This window comes from Diuraphis noxia, unplaced genomic scaffold (assembly GCF_037042655.1).
Source record: "Diuraphis noxia isolate RWA-SAM2 unplaced genomic scaffold, SU_Dnox_SAM2 contig0004, whole genome shotgun sequence".
NCBI lineage: Eukaryota > Metazoa > Arthropoda > Insecta > Hemiptera > Aphididae > Diuraphis > Diuraphis noxia.
The window spans coordinates 56,590,696-56,610,943 of NW_028301714.1; the positions used below are offsets into that span (position 1 = coordinate 56,590,696).

General features: G+C 28.0%; 2 protein-coding genes across 4 annotated transcripts; one reads left to right on the forward strand and one right to left on the reverse strand.

The window, feature by feature from the left end:
• Positions 1-1,301: 1,301 nt before the first annotated feature.
• LOC107161346 (1-acyl-sn-glycerol-3-phosphate acyltransferase beta-like) lies at positions 1,302-6,455 on the reverse strand. 3 transcript variants are annotated; one of them, XM_015507717.2, is made up of 6 exons: positions 6,190-6,455; positions 3,794-4,024; positions 3,597-3,730; positions 3,340-3,521; positions 2,951-3,116; positions 1,302-1,978 (listed from the first exon to the last, which is right to left on the reverse strand). In XM_015507717.2, the coding sequence occupies exons 2-6, from the start codon at positions 3,985-3,987 to the stop codon at positions 1,824-1,826; spliced, it is 831 nt and encodes a 276-aa protein (XP_015363203.1). In that variant the 5' UTR covers positions 3,988-4,024; positions 6,190-6,455; the 3' UTR covers positions 1,302-1,823. The 3 variants fall into 3 exon arrangements, with proteins under 3 accessions (XP_015363203.1, XP_015363200.1, XP_015363202.1); XM_015507714.2 differs by lacking the exon at positions 6,190-6,455 and adding an exon at positions 5,745-6,178; XM_015507716.2 differs by lacking the exon at positions 6,190-6,455 and adding an exon at positions 5,084-5,722.
• A 464-nt stretch (positions 6,456-6,919) lies between these two features.
• Positions 6,920-14,858, forward strand: LOC107161353 (uncharacterized). The gene is made up of 10 exons (XM_015507726.2): positions 6,920-7,510; positions 8,168-8,248; positions 9,840-9,959; positions 10,100-10,762; positions 11,312-11,542; positions 11,622-11,737; positions 11,939-12,072; positions 12,765-12,981; positions 13,052-13,270; positions 14,626-14,858. The coding sequence occupies exons 1-10, from the start codon at positions 7,213-7,215 to the stop codon at positions 14,716-14,718; spliced, it is 2,172 nt and encodes a 723-aa protein (XP_015363212.2). The 5' UTR covers positions 6,920-7,212; the 3' UTR covers positions 14,719-14,858.
• The last annotated feature ends 5,390 nt before the right edge of the window (positions 14,859-20,248 follow it).

The following is a 20,248-nucleotide window of genomic DNA, read 5'->3' on the forward strand; positions in this document are numbered from 1 at the left end:
GGTCATTTGTTTTAGAGTTACACCAAAATAAGGAAATCGCTAAAAGTGAAAATCCAATGTTGTAAAAATTTAAATTTCAAATGCTCATAAAAATTTAATTTGAATTTCCGGTGGACTTTTTATTTGTGATAAAGATTGAAAAACTTTTAAGGAATCTTGTATTAAATTTTCAAATCTAATCTTAAATTTAAAAAGAAAATTTTTTATGAATTTCTAGCTTAAAATATTTTGTGAATTTTTGTGATTTTTACGTATTTTGTCAAAATTCAAACTTTGAATGCTTATAAAAAAAAATTGTGACTATGAATTTATTTTATTTTTCAACTGCTATTGTAACAATATGTTAAGAGCCTTGTATTAAATTTTCAAGCTTTTCTGCCTAATAAATAAATTTTTATCGATATTAATTTTAAAAAAACTAACAATGATCGAAAATTTCAAATGCCTATGAATAGTTAAACTAAGTCGAAAATGTTTGAAAATTGCATGGTGGATAGAATATACTTATATAAACATTCGGTGAAAATTTCATGTATCTATGGTCATTTGTTTTAAAGTTACATCAAAAACCAAAATCGATTTTGTCGAAAAATGAGTGTGCGTAAAATTTCCCGTTTTTCCCTTTATTGTTAGTTTGTTTTTCTCGATTATTTAGAAAAGTATTAAAATTTTTTTACTTTTGACCCTCCCAAAGTACTAACTAGATTTACTTTCTGATCGAACGAGGTACTGAAGTCAAAAATCGAAGCATTTTTACTGCCCCAAAACGTGATTTCAGACACAAAAAAACAAAAAACAAAACACACATCATGGTAAAATCAATGCATTCATCGCTCCGCTCAGAATCTAAAAATGTATAAAATGCAAAGATTAACTAGTTAAAAAGTTAGTTAATTTATTTAAACTTTAAACTTAGCTTTTCGCAGTCAATTTAAAAATAATCCATAAAGTTAAAAACTTTTAGACGATTGTGGTTTATACGTAAATATTAATATAAAATAAAAATAATGCAATACTCTAAAATCACAAAAATTCGTTCTTTTTTTTTTTGATAAAATAATTTTGTATATTGAATTATTGATTTTTAATTGGTATATACAAACACAGTCACTCTCCATGTGATTTACATTCTATAATTTTAAAAATAGATTAACTTTTTTTAAACTGAGTTAAGTAAATATTTTTTCCCATATCAACTTAAATTTATAACTTGTTAACTTTTAACTTGACTTAATTATTTTCATAAACTTGCCCCCCTTTTAATTAAAATGTATATATATAAAAAAAAAAAACAAATACACTTAAAAGGGACTAAAATTTATTTTTAAAATAAAAATACAAACTGTACATTGTAGACATACATTTACAAATCTGTGATTAGTTAAGAAAATTGTTTGACAACAGCTTATAAAATACAAATAGTAATTTTTGGTGAAAATATATAAGTAGGTTCTTTAATCTTGCAAACAACTTATGCTCGTTTAATTCAGTATATTATTTTTCTTAGTAAAAAATAACATTTTTTTATAATTTCAAAAATAGAGTAACACATTTGAATATTTTTATTTCAAAGCGTGACAAATGCTATTTAAAAATGAAAAGACCATAAATATTTTAAAGTTCATGAATTACGATATTGTATGTCTTAACAAAAAAATAAAAAATATTTTGTCAAAAAATAAAAATACTGTAAAGCACACATTATTAGTACTGAATAACTATAAGCTTGATGTTTATTTATAGTTACAAAAATACTTTATCACGTTTAAACACACTAAAATATTGAAAGTAAAATATTCACATGAAGCAAAATCAATATAGTTTTAGCTGTCATTATAATATTTTGTTTTCAATTCTGCTGAAGATTTTGTGTATACTTCTTGCATTGAAGTTCTAGACTTCTCAATAAGACCAGTTAAGTCATCTTTGGTCATACCTTCAGTGGGTATTGGAGGCAATATTGTTATGACTGCATGACCTTAAATAACATAATGTATATTAGCAGTAATAATACTAAGAATTATATAATTTTCATGGAATTAAAAATTAAAAGTAAATACCTTTAAACCAAAAAACTTAGCATTAAAATCGGCTTCATACACGCCATCACTACGACAAAATAATATACAGTGAAAACTCTTTATAACAAAACTCGTTACAACGAAAAACTCTATTTTACATAATTAAGTTAACTTATAAGTTATAATGGTTGATTTGATTTAAAACCTATTAATTACTCTCTATTACAAAGTCTCAATAACGAAATAAATCACATGGTTTCTTCAGATTCGTTAAAGCGAGTTTTCACTGTAATTTAAAAGGACGTAAATACTGGAATTTGTAGTCTCCTTACAAGTGCGCAACATACCAAATTTACCCTCAGTTGATCACATGTAGCTTTGCTAGTTTAAAAATTAGAATGAATTGATCTCTTATGAAACTTAATGGTATGAACATTATCTGTGTTTGCATGTGGATTTTTAATGATAGTTCAGTTTTAAAGTGAGTTATTAATATTCTTATTTATGCTATTTTATACATGCAAAACTTGCTAAAAAAATTTAGTGTTGCAAAAAAACTTCATACACAGACAATGTTCTTGCCATCAAGTTTAATCAAGTTGATTCAGTCTCATTTTAAACTAATGAAGCTAAAAGTGATCTGCTGAGCTCATATTTGGTTTATCATACACATGTAAGAGACAACAAATGTCAGTGTTACGTTCTCTCAATGGTTTGAATTTAAACTTATCTATCTCTAATAAAAAACTACCTAATATGATTAGTTTATTTCTGTATGCACTGTTTTGACACAACAAATATAATTTAAATATTTTTGAAAATTAATTTTAGCCCTCGCTGCATAATAACGCACATATAATAGCAGTAACTGATTTTAATAAGTAAAAGATAATAGGATTAACATTTAACAGTCAACAATTATCATTTACCAGGATCAAATGTACGTTTTCCGTGATCCAAAAAGAAATATTGTGTCACAACTACTGGCTGTATTGGACATTGAGCTGAAATAGCAACATGGAATGCACCCTTTTTAAAATTTAAAAGTTCTGGTCCACCGTGCCTTGTGCCTTCAGGAAACATACAAAGCTTTGCCTGTTAAAAAATAAGTGAAAATAAATGTAAGAAATTACCAATACTGAATTTAATTTAAACAAAAGATTTTTAAAATATACTACCCTTTTCATTTTAATTATGTACTTTCACTACTTCTTAATGCTTATTATATAAGAAACATCAAAATATTCATTGGGACATCAAAATAAATTAAGAAAACAACTGTGCTCTAGAAAAGGATTATACTGTTAGCTGTAATTACTTGTTTTTGACGAATAGCTTCTCCAGTTTTATTAAGGGTCCTCTGAGCACTTTCTGCATTTAGACGGTCAATGAATATTGTTCCCCATAACCACGACGCTAGACCAAAAGGCCAAAAGTAAAATATTTCTTTCTTGGAGATAACGGTGCATTTTTCCATTACCGGATATATTTCAGACAATACTGAAAAAACAGTAAATCAAAAAATATACCGTGTTTATTATTTACAATAAAAACTCACACAAGTAACTCCTTTACCTAATAAATCCAAACAGCTTTGATGATTGATCAAAACAACACAACCTGAATTTTGAACAATATTTTCTTTACCCTTCATTTCCCATGTTATCCCTAATATTTTTGATACTTGGCGTTCACCCCATGCTGGTAATCTGATGAAATAATAAATAAAATATTAAACTAGATATTTTTTGCAAACATTTACATTTATTTACAATCCATTCCTGTAGTCCCTTGGTTTCCATAACATTAATGGTATGAATACAGTTGCAGAGATATATGACAATACTGTAAATATGGTATATTTGGCGTAATAACGAAAAGCATGACTAGAAGTGTACATGATGATAATAAACATGATCGCGACAGTGCTGGTTATTTCAAACTTATAGTCGTTTATCAGTAGCATTGTTATGAGGTCTAAGGTCGTAACATAATCAGGAGCTCTGGAACACAATAATTTATTTTTTGTTGAACAATTCTGTGTAGTCACAAGTTAAAACTATTTCAGGAGAAATTTTTCACAGTACACAAAAATTGTAAGTAGGTACCATATATAACTAAACATATTACCTAAGCATATGCTAGATGAAAAAATTATATATATAGAGTTTATGATCCCTAGTTTGTAACATTTCATTAACAATAATTTTGCTTGATATCTACAATTGAGGTCAACTATGTAAAATATCATAATATAGGTATAACTAATTATAATCATATATTTTTATAGGTACCGAGTAAAAATAATTTTATAATATGATGTTAATGATTTAATCAACGGAATAAATATTATTTTTTTCAACCATTGTTATGTAATTCTGATGACGTACCTATTATGTGGCTAAATATAATAATATTTAGTTCAGTGATTTAGCTAAGTGAGTATTCCAATTTTTAGGTTATTTGTTATATAGTTTTTGATACTAACTCTTCTACAACTATAACGCATTACTAAATATTCATAATACGATGAATTATAAATTGTTTATGATAATAAATAAGACACATTAATGAAAGGTAGGTAGAAATTATATAGATACAGTATACATTGTACAAAACTAATGGAATTATTTAAATTGTCCACATGTTAGTCTTGTCATGTACCTAACCATTAACCTAATATATTCAAATTAAAATAGGTGGGTACAGTTAGTAATTTATATTCATTATAATTTTTAAAAAAAAATGTGTTAATTAGGTAGCTTGATATTTAGCATTCATTATTGTTTCCTATATAATATATGTAATATAAAAGGTGCTGCGCAATATTAAGTGAGCACAAATTAGTCTTGCATTATTCAGAAAAAAAGGTTTAATTTATAAAGATGAAAGCAGATATGGAAAAAAATATGGATGTTTTAGATCTTAAATATCTAATTTTAACAGATTTTTTATTTTATTATTTGTCAAATCATCATGATATAATACCTACATACCCTATAGATATTTTAATTAAAACATGCTAATAAACTTCCTGAGATACTTCAAAAACGTGTACTTACAATATTAATTGATCAATTATAGCGTGAAGTTGGATTCGAAGGATTGATAATTGAATATTACAATATTGAAAAAATTATTATTTCATTGAATAGTTACGGCCGGCAAAATAATAAAAACGATAGGTAGCCAGGTATAGTTATTAACATTATTTAAGTGAATCTCGAATACCGAAGGTTTGGCACGTCGAGCGGTATCTTTAATAATGAGTATCATCCGATTTGGTTTCTGAGAACTATAATGAAGAGTTGTGGTGGAACTCGAAACGAAAAACCTGTGTAACTGTGCGAGGTCGACGACGGCGGTTCGTTATAATTATTACTTTTTAGGCACCTTATTGCGTAAACGAAAACTGGTCGTGTAATGACAATATGACATTGTTCAACTAATCTACTCTCTCGACGTGCGCTACATCGAGTGTCTTTAGAGTAGTAATAATAATAATAGTAATGAGATATAACGCTCAAACGATATTACGGAAATGTGTTGCATGCATAATTGATCAACATAGGATTGATTATGCGTCGAACCGCGCGACCGACAACCGGCGTAAGCAAGAATCAGAATAAATTGTTAATCGGGACGAAAGCGGCGATGACAGGAAATATTATTGAAGTTACACCGTTGGTTTTAATCCCAACTGAAAAAAAATAATTGAATTACCGTTTTTAGTTGAAGTATACTGCATTGCGTGTTCACGTTGTATGCATTAGTGTCTCACAGCGCGCGAAAACTAAGACGATGAGCGAACGGGCGTGCGGTTGGGAGAGTATCGACCGGTCGGAGTGTCAACACGTGGGGTATAATGTATAAAATTAATGATAATATTATATCATATCGATCAGAGGAGAGAAATGACAGGTAATTATCCGTGCCAAAAACAGAAGAAAGCACGTATCGTCTACGGCAGACTCGGCAGAGGGTAGTTAACTACACACAGTACACAATAGATTGGCAGACTGCCAGAGTCGAAATCTCGGAAAACTAAAATAGTAAAATCATCAATTATGAAATGGGCTCTCTATAAGGAGATAAATAGATAATACTAGACACGGACAAGACAGTCCCAGTGTCCCACAGGTCACAGTTAGTAGTTTAGTATTAGTACCACAGTAGCAGCTGCTGGACTGGTACATTCGGCTTGCAGCTGCAGTTGATAATGATGTTTTCGTACACGCACTGAAGCACGGTCACACTACAGAATGTAATATGAAACAATATATCAATATAATATTATAATATATCAATGGGTTGCACAAAAACACTTTTATGGCGTTTTCTACTACGCTCCACTGACTGCACCAGTGCATATTTTGATATTTCATCGGCAAGATTAATGTGCATTGAGTGGACTTTTTTATGTTTCACCTCAATGCACTACACCACTTTTTTGCACCCAGTGCAATGATAAGTACTCCAATTCCCTTAGATAATATACTATGGATGTAGCCACTCGGTATATTATGCTTGTGTATTGATATGAAGCCATAATGACTGAAAACGCTAGAGCTTGGCTATTACTGCGCATGCGTAAATGACTGATAATAGTATAGTATATGATCACAGAACATTATAATATATAATATTATTTTATATAATCTGTGATAATACTAAATATAGCATCAGATGTCGTCGGTTGGTCACATTGTACGGCGAGTGGTCTCGTCCATAGTAGAAAATAGTAATCGCCTCGACCTGACGTGGTATATGATGGTATACTGGGGTATGAATATTATGTCAGTGGTCACTGACTGTATCTGTATGATGTAAGAATATGTTACGCGCTGAACAATCCGCTGGCCCTTATCACGGTCCGTCGTGCGATAAATGATAATAATTATTAATTATTAATTTTCTGTGTAGTGTGTTCCGTTTCCGTACTTACTACTTGTCTTCCGTCCATGGTTCTCACTTCTCATTCCACGTCTTACACATTAGTTGTATTATAATTCAGAACTACAAAATACAAACCTAAGTTGTTAGAGAACTTAGAAGAGAACAAAACGTCATAATGAATGTTGTGGTGTCCAGTGAATGTAAATTAATATACAATTTAATATTAATGTTATAGTTGTTGAAGATCGGAATAATAGAAAATCGTATCATCTGAATCATCATCGAGTAACCGTGTATGCATATTATTCTAAGTACGAGACTTGCCCATTGCCCGGTATCAGTTGTCTTTGACACTACCGCTAACAGTAACACTAATAATAATAAACAGTTTTCCCGACTCTTGCGCTTTCTCAATAAAAATACGTTCGGGTCTAACTTCTGGTCGAATCTACATCGTCGACTATTTATGGTTTCACGAACAGATTTCACCTTTCCATCTGACAAATCTCTTATCTCGCAGAGTACCGTCGCTGTTACCGCAATGAACAGAAGAAAACTGAAATTGGACATGACACACTCTGCTTCAGATGGTGGTAAGTCGACAAAATCTCTTGCTGTTTAGGCTGATTGGTTGTAACTGTACTTACTATCTTCAAAACTATAATTTAATACTAATAACACTGGTTTTTTTCCTGATTGTTACGGAACACATAATCAATACATTATTTCTCACAACCCAGGGTGTATCAATTTTCATTGTTATTGAGTGATTTTAAATCAACTAAGTATCGTAGGGGTATCTAAGCGGAATATAGGCAGCCCACCTGAAATTTAGTTTAGCCTCCCATCCCATAAATTTATATATTTTTAGAACATATTATGTTGTCTGTCAGAAATATAATGAGCTATAAGTAGACTTTTTTTATAAATTATCATCTATGCCTATGCTAAGTACCATGACATGTTATCCTAATCACTTTTTAGTTACTTATGTTTTTTTCTTATACTACGTTTAATTGCTTTGTTGCATACAATTGGTGGTATTTCTTAGACAATTATAATGTAACTAGGCTTAATAAATAGTAAAAAATATAATGAAGTCTTAAAAAGTTGTGATATTGGTACAATTATTAATTATTTATAATGAGTAATGACAATACCTAATACTATATTAATTATATCTATTAGGTATATAGTTAAAAAGTATTTATAACCTGTAACGGCTGTAACTAATTAATTTATGTTTACAGAGTCTAAAGAAGTTGAAAATTACGTTAGTAATGTCAAAGAACAGATTATGAATGCAACTGAACTTAATAATTCTGACAATGGTTTGTACTTATTAATAGAAACTATTAGTTTTAACTTATTGTATTATTTTGGGGTACTTTTCCGTTTCCCAATTACTGCCTGATGCCGTGAATAATATTGTAGTAACTAGCTAATAAGATCATCTGGAATGCCGTGTTTGAGACGTCTTTGAGTTGGTAGATGTATTAAAATTGAAGTATAATGAACCTGTTGATTTATAAAGTGAACTATATGGAAATTTACAGCGAGGACAAATTGTCATTTATATAAGTATAACATATGTCAGTATAACGACAGAATAAATAAAATTAAATCAAAAGAAATTATACATGGATTTCTAAAAGTTCCTATGGGAGGTGATAAAAATACATCTGGCATATTGGATTTTGAACAGTAGCCTTTTTCCATGATATTCTTGTTTTTCATTATTTTTAGAAATATTTCAATATATGTTATCAAATGGATAAACTCCCCCAAACGATCTACTCTGGTTCTCTTATGTTTTTTACTTTTCAGTTTGGGAAAACTCCAAAGTTAGATAGGGTGATATGGCTAACTAATTCACTTAAAGTACTAAACTAGCTTATAACAATATACAAAGGCAATGACTGCAGTTGGCTACAACGGACTTTTGACTAGCAGTAATCGTGGCATTAGAGGTGGTAGTCGATATAACAAAATTAAGACCAACAGTAGTTGACGTAATGGAAAAGTTCCTTATTTTGTTATTTTATTTATAATTTCTTATAATAAACGATATATTTTTTTTAATATTTAAAAAAGAATAATTGCAATCTATGCTACAAGGCATAAGAAGTAAATTAGAGAATAAAAGTAAAAATAATTCACAACTGTGAATTATAGTAATAGGAATGCCATCCAATGATAGAACCCAGCATTATTTATTTTTATCTTTTTCTATATTAATCATAAATCATAATAAATGTTAAGCTCGGTGCAGACCAAGAAAAATTTTTTGGGAACATATATTGCTGACACTGTCATCGACAAATATTTATGTTACCGCTTATGATGGGAAATCAGAAACATTGTCGACGACATGTCGGAAACACTTGTTTTCGACAAATTTTTCTTTGGTCTGGACAAAGCCTTAAGTATATGTTTTGAATGAAATAAACATTTGTATAATAGTTGTATTACATTCAAGGTTATATTCAACAATAGTACTTACCTCTTACCTATGTCTAATGTAAAATATTTAAATTATTTTTTGCCATCTTGAAATGTTGATCAAGAGGACGTGATATCCACATGTGTTGTCTTAGCTTTACAAATACTTAAATAACATATTTTACACTCAGCAAATCATGTTTAGCTCCATTAGTTTTAAAATTAGAGTTATTTTACCTCTTATAAAATTTAAAGGTAAGAATATTGTTTAGACAATCTCTAGGGCTTTTCAATATAATTGAATTTTAAAGCGAGTTATAATAGTTTAAAAATACAACATAAAATACTTATAACTCGCTTAAAATATGTAGAGACAAACATGCGGGTAACATGAGTGTCCTCTTAATTAATGGATATTGAGCACTTATACTTGATAAACATAACTAATGCATGATTTATGTTTTTTTTTTTTTAATGTAGTATGGCAGGAATGTTATGATGATGTATCAGGTTTTATTTACTATTGGAATACCCAAACAAATAAAGTCACATGGGAAAAACCTGAACATTATGAAGCTGTACACAGTATTGAAAATCAAGGTATGTTGGACATTATTGATAACATTTCAAATTAGTGTACTATGATTATATATTATTATGAATTATAATAATTATCTTGAGGAATGATAAAATAAATCAAAGTATATGTTGTAATATTAATTGCTAAAATTATGTTTTAGATGTTGAAAACAAGACAAAAAACTCCAGAAAACGGCTTTCAAGTGATTCCTTACCTACCCTTGATTCAAATTTATGTAATGGTTCTAAAAAATCTAAATTAGAATCTAAAGTTTTAAGTTCATTGGTGGCTTATGGAAGTGATTCTAGTGAGGATGAAAATGAAGATGATAAGGATCAAAAAACTACTATACTTCAAAGGTTGCAACAAAAGGCTGAAATGTTCAAACAAAAGGAATTGGATAAATTATCTAAAGCTAAATCACCTGGTTTGTGTGAAACAAATGGTCAGCCTGATATTTTAGACATTATAGACAAAGAAGTACCTCCAGATTATTTAGTAGAAAAATCTAATACATCAAAATCTTCAGAAAAGAAAACTACTGGTGATATACTTGATATTTTAAAAAGTGAAGTACCCCCTGATTATGTAGATTCTATATCAAACAATAATACTGGAGAAGAAAATAAATTAATTGTTCAGTTGGATGCTAATGCAATTGGTAAACTACATTCAAAATCTATTGAAAATGATTCAAATTCTAAATACCATTTAAATACCGATGAAAAAATAAACAATTCGACTTCAGATTCTTTGAAAGAAAATTCATTTAAATCTATTAATCTAATTGCTAATTATGGTGAAGATGATCTTGAAGATTTAGGTAAATATTTCAAAGTATTCATAAACTTAATAACAATACCTATTTTGATAATGGAGAATTATACAGGATGATTTACCAAGCATGCTCACCCCTTTTTTTCTTTAATAATGAAGTTATTTAAAATCTGATTTTTGGAATCTTTAAATATACTCAAACATCATATTTTCAAATTCTTGAGATTTTTTGTACCATCCTTTAATCTTTTGAACAAATATTTTAATAACTAGGAAACTACTCGTTTGAATTTTGATTTTGATACATCAAAATTTTCTAAAAAATATCTGCTAAATAATTTGGAGTAAAAAAAGGGTTTTCATTTGAAAAACAAAAGTTTGTATTGCCACAGGATAAGTGTTTAAAAAAATTCTCAACTATTTAAAACATAGTCTGAGTATATTTAAAGATTCCAAAAATCAGATTCTGAATAACTTCATTATTAAAGAAAAAATGGGTTAGCATGCTTGGAGAATCATCTTGTATATGTATCTGTATATGATTAGTTATCTATTTTGTAATATACTAAAAATATTATTTTTGCATATATTATAGATGACCAAAAAAGCGAATCAACTGAGAAAACACTTGCATATGTCCAAGACCCATGTGCTAACATTAAAATTGGATTTGGTTATTCTGTCTCATCCAAACACAAAAATGGAGGTTCTATCAATTTTGTTAAAGGCGAAACAATAAATGTACATGATAATCATAACTTAAATAAGAATAATGTTTTCAAAAAACATGAAAAAGATACTATTAAAAACTTGGATATGAAAAAATGTAATGCATTATTGATTATTTTAAACTAATATTAGTTGATTTTTAATTATTGATATAGTAATTTTAATTTTACTTTTAGATAAAAACCATATTGAAGATTTGTCCTTACTGATCTCATCCAAATTACATTTTCTGTCAGATTGTGAAAATAGTGAAAAAATGTCTTCAGTTCAAGTTATGACTATTAAAATTGATGTAAGTTTAATGTGTTTTTAAAAATGAATTTTCTTTGTGAAATATTAAATTATATAACTGTATAATTATTAAATAGTTATTTAAAAATGTTTTATGATACATTAATCTTACTAAACAATATTATCTGTTAATGTACTTAAATTTTAAACCAAAATTTTATGTTCTTCTATTAAATTTTCAATAATATTTTGTGTTTTTTAGACTTTAATGGAAGCATGGAAAGATAGTTGTTTGAATGATGAATATTTCTCAAAGTGGTTGGATGAAATGGCTATTGAATTATGTACTTTAGAAGAGTCAGTTACACCGGACGGATGGACATGCCAATGGGACAAGTATGTGTCTTGTAATTTGTTAAAATTATGGACTAACAAAATATTTCTTTACAAAAAAATCAAAACATGTATTTTATTTACTAATATTCATTTAGAAGGGGGTTTATTTTTATTGAGAATTTTTCAACAAAATAATAGAAGTACTATTGATTATCAATAGTGAAAATATTTTGTGATAAAGGCTAAAACAGTATTTATTCTATTCATCAGAAAACAAGTAGGTATGTATGTGGGGATGCATCTACACAAGACATGTTCAACTTCAGTGCAGATGAAACAACGAAAATCAACAAAATTGACTTGAAATATGCAAATTAATTAATTATTTCTGTAATAATATTATATTTTTACTACTTTATATTTAATAGTATTCAGTTGTATGATTTGCATATGAGTCGTGTTAAGCGCAGGTGGAATAATATGGCAGAATTAATATCTACAAGACAGGTTTGTCTCCAACAGGCTCTACAACAACATTTTTTCATTATTAAAATGGTTATTTGAGTCAAACATAAGTATTATTATTCAATAAAGTTTTATATTATAAATTGCTATGTAAATTTACGAAAAAAAAAAAAAAGAAAAAATGTTAGTATAAATATTTTAAGCATATTTTTTTTAATTTTAAAATGTCTTTTCAAAACTATTAATACTGTTTGTTTTATAATGTTTTATTTTGGATATTATTTTAGAATTAACACGCGGTATTACTATCAGAATGATGTTGATGGCCGTACTCAATGGCAATATCCAACCGAGGAATCTGAATGTACCCCTTCACCACCTATGATATCTAATTCAAGCACTCCTCCTCCTCCAAATATTTCCGATCAAAATTCTTGTCATCCTGAACCAGTAGACATGGATATCGATGAAGATAACCATAAAGAAGACACAGAAATTATTGTTGTATGGAAAACACAATTGCGTTTGATAATCTTATTTCACTGTTATTTAGTTTTTTTTTTTTTTTTTATAGCCACCAATCCCTGGAGACGAACTATCATATGAATTGAATTCATTTTATGCCGATCTTGCTCAGTTTGAATCAAAACCAGCTGGACAAATTGAAACAATGATTGCTGTTCCACCACCTGAAATTATTGAAACTGAGTCAAAATTAAAAACACCTACTTATACATTAAAAAACACTCTTGAAGAAGAAAAAGATATTGTAAAACCAAAAAAGAAGAAAAAGGTTTTTATATTTTTTTTATCATTTCAACTGGTAGAAATTATCAAAATGGATAAATTATTTCCTCATAGTCTGTCTCATATCTAAATAAATAGATCATATTTTTGTGATACGCATACTCTTTCCTTGTATATCACATAGTTTTTTTATAATCAAATTGTGTCTATTTATTTAGTCATGGTCTGTCCGCAATATTTCAACACTGATCACTGATGCATTAATATTTTTAGAGTGTTATGAGCTTTTTAGATTTATACTATATTATTTATTTATTTATTAAAAAGTTATAATAGTACAATGAAGCAATATTTGGTTCATTATACAATAATTTAAATTGATTAAGTTCTAATAATGTTAGCAAATCTTAGTTGTGAGTTGGTATTTTGGTGATACATAGATATTGATAAAATTGTAACAAGTAAAATAAGTATAATCAATTTATAACATAATAATACTCGTAATTACAATAACAATAATAATAGTAGCACTACTACTATAGTGATACATGGATAATTGATCCAAAATGATGCTTCCTCAATGACAATTTTCATCACCATAATAAGGGGTTGGTCCATGGTATAGTTAGTGGTGCTAGTAGAAATAAGAAAGGAGGACTTAGCCTTATAGAAAAACGATGTGATTTTAAAGTTGATGCAATTTAAGAGGGACAGAGAGTCAATATCACCACTTAGTAGCTTACTGTGAAATTATGTTTACTTCAACCCTTCTGTCAGCTCGTAAGGGTATACTCTTGCGACTGCTGGTGGCCACAATTGATCATAATTACCATGCCACATGACCGCTGGCAGCCATAACAGAATTTGGCTTTATAATATCAACTTATTCATGGCATTACAACAATGCATCAAAAATATTGCCATGACGTAGTGGGAATCATTATACATTTTTTGATATAATAAGTATATTTAAAAAAAAAAATTTATATTATTAAACTTCTTTCAAACACATCAGCACATGGCAGTCAAAGTGGTGTACAATATGTAATATAACGTTAAAATAATGTCCACCTCCATTGAAAACATATACAATTTATTTTTAGAAGGTTACTGTCCAAAACATTTAAATATACATAAATGTATTTATGATATATCTTTATTATATAGTTATATGTTTTAAGTTGAATATGTATCTTATTAAAGATAGGTGTAATAGTCTTGTTTAACCAACTAAACCCTTAAATGAGCTCATACATTTTATAGCATAATTAAATCAATTGTTTAAAAAATATTCAATATTATATTTATGAATGTGAATAAAATAAGAATTAATTATAAGTTATTATATAACAAAATATTTAAATAATATAATGTTAACTGTTTACTATGGTTTTTTTACAGGTAGGGAAATTGGATGTAGGTCTGGGATTAAAACAAAAATATGTATCGTCACTGGTACAGAAATGGCAACAAATTCAAAATGAAATCAAATGACAACTGTTTTATCACTCGCCCCTTTGTTGTTTTAGATTAATTTCTAAGTCTTACCAATTGAAATTTTAACAATATGTTTGTAAATTATGTAATTACTTTAAGAAATATATTATAATATAAATAAATTTTAAATAAGCTAACTTTTTATGGAATTATTATGATGTGTTAAATCAGTTATTTAGAGGATGTCAGCAGCCTACACATTATTGTACACTAACAATTAGAATCAAAGAATCACAATGAAATAAGCTCACATCTAATGAGTTTGATTAAGTATAAACTTTCTTTATTTTAAGACAAGAACTTAATATAAGGCTTAACATATCAATAGTTACATGGCAGAGAATCATCTAAATTACACTTAGGGTCAAAGACACTTACCTAGAGAAAAATGTGTTTCTCCAAAGTGTATGCCGATATAATGTAACTATTGTTGAACAATTTTAATTTTATATATCCTTTAAAGGAATATTCCTACTTAAAAATTAATATGTCAAAAATCCTAGGTAATATTAAACAAATTTCATCTGTAGTATTTTTATTATATAATTTTTTCTCTAAAATCATTTTTTAATAATATTTGACCATTTTAAGTGACTATGTTTTCATCAATTAGTGTGCCTATACATGACCTCTTGTAAATTACTTAAAATATTATTTACTTCTTATATATATTTTAATTTGTAATTTGTATACAATTTTGTTGAATTGCTTACATTAGACCACATGAATAATGATTATGTTTGACATCCTTTCAATGCAAGTTATTATATATTATTGAACGATGTTTGATTTAGAACATATCAAACAGGCTACATAGACTACATGACAGAATTAAGGTTTTGTTTTCATCATGGCAATTTATACTCATAGTATGAACCATTACCATAGTATTACTGATTAAATGATGCAATTTTTAATACAATTTATAAAAATGTTAGTAAAGTAGAAGTTAGCAATGTACATGTTGTAAGGTATAATTTAATACAAGTTTTAATTGCTTTTTTAAGTTTTTAAAAGATGAATAAAAAAATAATAAACCAATCTTGGATTGTAAATCTTGAGTATAGCTCCCTTTTTAATTTTTAATGATGTTTAGTATTTATTAAAGGTAGGTACTTATTTCAACTTTGAATAATTTGTCAAAATTTTTTACATTTTCAAATTTATCCGTACCTAATGTTTGTTGTGTTATAAATGGGCGAATAATTAATTGTTTTTAAATCGTTTCTACCTATTAAAAGTGATCCTCCAATTTTTATTGCATAAACACACATTTTAAAAAGTATTTTTCACATATTTAGAGTTAACTATTATTTTTCCTATTGGGCTCATATTATCTTATTTTTTATCATTTTACAGCTCAGGGCTGGTAGTAGCTTCCATCACATTTATGACGGTTTTTTTCGACACACTGACACGACCACAAATGCAGTGGCCGGTCTTGAGAAAGATAATTAAATGAAACAATATAATTATGTTATATTAATATATTATATATATTATATAAAACAACATGGTTACTGACTGGCAACGGGCAAAAAATGTATAATTACTATAATTTATTGTTAATAACTATAATATAATATACTATCTCATAAGTCATAATAATAGAACAAAAACTTATCCAATATCACAGAACAATATCCAATGTATTATATTGTATTGTACATATTTTGTACTATTTGTACTCAAGGATTATGTCATGTGATACAAGACTTCATTATATATACATATCAAGGTGGATATCCACCGTGATACATATATTACCATTTAGGTACCATAGATAGTTTAATATCAATGAATATTACTTTATGATATGAACCACAGAATAGCTGATTAAATCACGGTCTAGTCTCAGAATAGTCAGAATAATAAATTATTCTGTGGTCTAGTTAGAATGTTAGAAAGATATCTTCTATTTATAGAAATACACCCTTGACCGTGGATTAAATCCACAGACGTCATATTCTTTACTAACTATTATAGAAGTCTGTGATTAAATCATAATGAAAACTGATAAGGGAATACACAGCTCTTATGGCCGCCCAAAAATATGATCATTTTTTGATTCTTTTTTTTTCAATCAAAAAAAATCATTTTTCAATCTATTTTGAAAGGGCTTATCAGTGTTAACCTAAAATTCAATATAAAATATCTTTAACACAGTAAATATTTAGTATACAATAATTTTTTGGATCTTCAGTTACCAAGTTAGCTTTTACTTCTGAAATTTACATGATCCTTAATTACATTATTCATTGTATGATGAGGCTTAATGGAAGAAAATTCATCTTTTTTCTTTATTAGCGCTTTTAACAAGACTAATAAGCTCAAAAATTAAAAATTACAATATTAAAATAAATAATTTACAAAAATTCAAACGAGGAAAACAGCTTTATGTATGAAAGAAATAATAAGTACAATGATACATTTTAAATTTGAATTTAGGGTACTTGTTTGTTATCGCCCCGCCAATACACCGAATAAAATTTATTGCCCCGCCACTCTTGTTTGTTATCGCCCCTCCAGTACATCGCATACAATTTATCGCTATTGCTAATCGTTTGTGATATATTTTAGAAAATGAGAAAACTAAATTTTATCATTTTTATGATAATTTTCGATTAGTTCGTTACAATAATTTGCAACAAGTGGGATTCAAACATAATACTGTAAACCACACGTATAATTTTGTCGATCCGGACACAGGGGCTCACACCCAACATATTGAGAGGTTGTGGGGTTCTGCTAAATGGGGCAATAAAAATCGTCGTGGGACTAACAGAAATTTTCTAGAATCATATTTGGCAGAGTTTATGTGGAGAACACGTCTCGGAAAACAAGACGCATTTGAAACTATCCTCAAAGATATTTCCGAATTCTGGCCTCCATTATAACTATATATTCATAATATATTTTCTACATTTTTCTACATATTTTCTACATTTTTGAATTTAAATTTTATACTATACATTTATATATTTAAAACTATTAAAATAAAATAACATAATATTATACATTGAAATATTTTTTTTTATTTATGGAGGGGCGATAACAAACAAGAGTGGCGGGGCGATAAATTTTATACGGTGTACTGGCGGGGCGATAACAAACAAGTACCTATAATTTTAAATATATTTTAAATAATCCAAACTATTAGGTACCTAGTGCATTAAAAGCATTCATAAACAAAGAGTTATCCAGTTATCGTATAAAAATAATATTAATTTTGTTAACAAAAAATATAACAATTATTATATTTGCCAATTTTCTGTAAAGTCTAGAATAAAATATAATTTTACTGTTTGAAACTACTAGAGTAATGATGTAAATTATCTTTATTTTTTTATGTTATTAAATATGTATAAGTAATTATGTATTTAAGTATTTTGGATGTTTTGGACATACTTGATTATATAAGACTACATTCTGCAATCTCCAAATTCTTCAAACGAATAAAAAACAATTCACAATAAATTAATAATTAATTTATTAAGAAGAGGTGACACCAGCATGAGTTTTATCCGTCTTACAAGTACAAGTAGTACAACATACCAATTTTTACGCTCAGCCGAACACGTGTAGCTCTGTTAGTTTGGAATTTAGTTTGAATTAAATATTGATATCTAATACAATTTAAAGGTAAGATTATTATATAGACAACCTCATAGGCTTTTCATAATATTTTAATTTTGATGCGAGTTATAAGTATTTTAAAATAGTAAATAGTTTTTACATCTTAGATAATTATCTTGCCTTTAAAATGTATTAGATTTCAATTCATTTTAAATTTTAAACTAACAGAGCTACACGTGTTCTGCTGAGCAGCTGAGCGTAAATATTGCCATGTTATGCACTTAAAAGACGGAGACGACACATATGCGGCCAAGCGGGTATCACGTCCCTTAGTAATGTATGCTTTTGTTCATTGACAATTAATTACTATTTTGAATTTGATTTAAACAATAATTGTATACTACTTTAAAAAATGAATTGATATATTTTTTTAAAGGATATACAATTAGTGTGCATATTGCTAAACTTTTAGATTCTGAGCGGAGCGAGGAATGTATTGATTTTACCATGTGAGTTTTTTTTCGTGTCTGTCATCACGTTTTGGGACAGTAAAAGCATTTAATCTATTCTGTGGTAAAAGTGCTTTGATTTTCGACTTCAGCATCTCATTCGATACTTCGATCAGAAAGTGAATCTAGTTGGTACTTAAGGGGGTCAAAAGTAAAAAATTCTTAATATTTTTCTAAATAATCGGGATAAACAAACAAAAAAATTAAGGGAAACACGGGAAATTTTACGCACAATCAATTTTCGACAAAATCAATTTTGGTTTTTGATGTAACTTTAAAACAAATTACCATAGATACATGACATTTTCACCAAATGTTTTATATAAATATATTATATCCACCATGCAATATTAAAAAATTTTCGACTCAAGTTGAACTATTTATAGGCATATGCAATTTTCGATCATTATTAGTTTTTTAGATTCTGAACGAAGTGATGAATGTATTAATTTTACAATGTGTGTTTTTTTTTGTGTCTGTGTACAGCATAACTAGTTTTTATTATACCGTGAAGTGTAGTGGCAATTGTCGTAGTTTCGAGATAGTTGGAGTCAGACTCGCTCACTACATTCCGGATGTATTCCAGCGACTATCAAATTATCATTTGTCATCGTCATCATCTCAAAAGACTGTCGCCGTTCCAGTCTGGATTCAACGGGGAGCAGCAGCACAGGTTTCACCGTTTTTTTGTGTATTAATTGTTGTACATTGAAATTGTATGTGTGTGTAAGCAATCAAACCTTTTGATTGACATACTATATTATTGTTTATTATTGTCTTTCCGCGTACGGGCCCGCGTAATTATTATTATTATTATTATTATATATATATATTTATTGTTGACAATATATGTCTGGCGACCATATTAATTAATAATTAGTAATTAATTAATATTATATTATTAAAAGACTTGTTTTGTACACCGTGGGAGATCCTACTCCCGTCCATCACTACGCGAGTCGTTAGTGCTAACCGCGAATTATAAAGTAGGAGCGGACGGCGCACAATTGATACATTAAATTTTCACCAAATGTTTATATAAGTGAATACTATCCACCATGAAATTTTCAAATTTTTTTGACTTAAGTTGAACTATTCATAGCTTATATGAAATTTTCGATCATTATTAGTTTTTTTTAAATTAATATCGATAAAAATTTATTTTTTGGGTAGAAAATCTTGAAAATTTAATACAAGGCTCTTAACATAATGTTATAATAGCAGTTGAAAAATAAAATAAATTTATACTCACAATTTTTTTTTTTTATAAGCATTCAAATTTTTAATTTTGACAAAATACGTAAAAATTCGCAAATTGTTTTAAGCTAGAAATTCATGAAAAATTTTCTTTTTAAATCTAAGATTTGAAAATTTAATACAAGATTCCTTACAAATTTGTCAATCTTTATCACAAAAAAAAATGTCCACCGGAAATTCAAATT

Excerpts from the sequence above, each read along its gene's own strand:
- LOC107161346 (XM_015507717.2), bottom strand. The coding sequence starts at position 3,987 with ATGCTACTGATAAACGACTATAAGTTTGAAATAACCAGCACTGTCGCG. Across the intron at positions 3,731-3,793 it reads AGGGACTACAGGAATGGATT|ATTACCAGCATGGGGTGAAC; the intron begins GTAAATAAATGT and ends TTATTTCATCAG. Across the intron at positions 3,522-3,596 it reads AAGCTGTTTGGATTTATTAG|TATTGTCTGAAATATATCCG; the intron begins GTAAAGGAGTTA and ends CTGTTTTTTCAG.
- LOC107161353 (XM_015507726.2), top strand. The coding sequence starts at position 7,213 with ATGCATATTATTCTAAGTACGAGACTTGCCCATTGCCCGGTATCAGTT. Across the intron at positions 7,511-8,167 it reads ACACTCTGCTTCAGATGGTG|AGTCTAAAGAAGTTGAAAAT; the intron begins GTAAGTCGACAA and ends TTATGTTTACAG. Across the intron at positions 11,738-11,938 it reads TTATGACTATTAAAATTGAT|ACTTTAATGGAAGCATGGAA; the intron begins GTAAGTTTAATG and ends TGTGTTTTTTAG.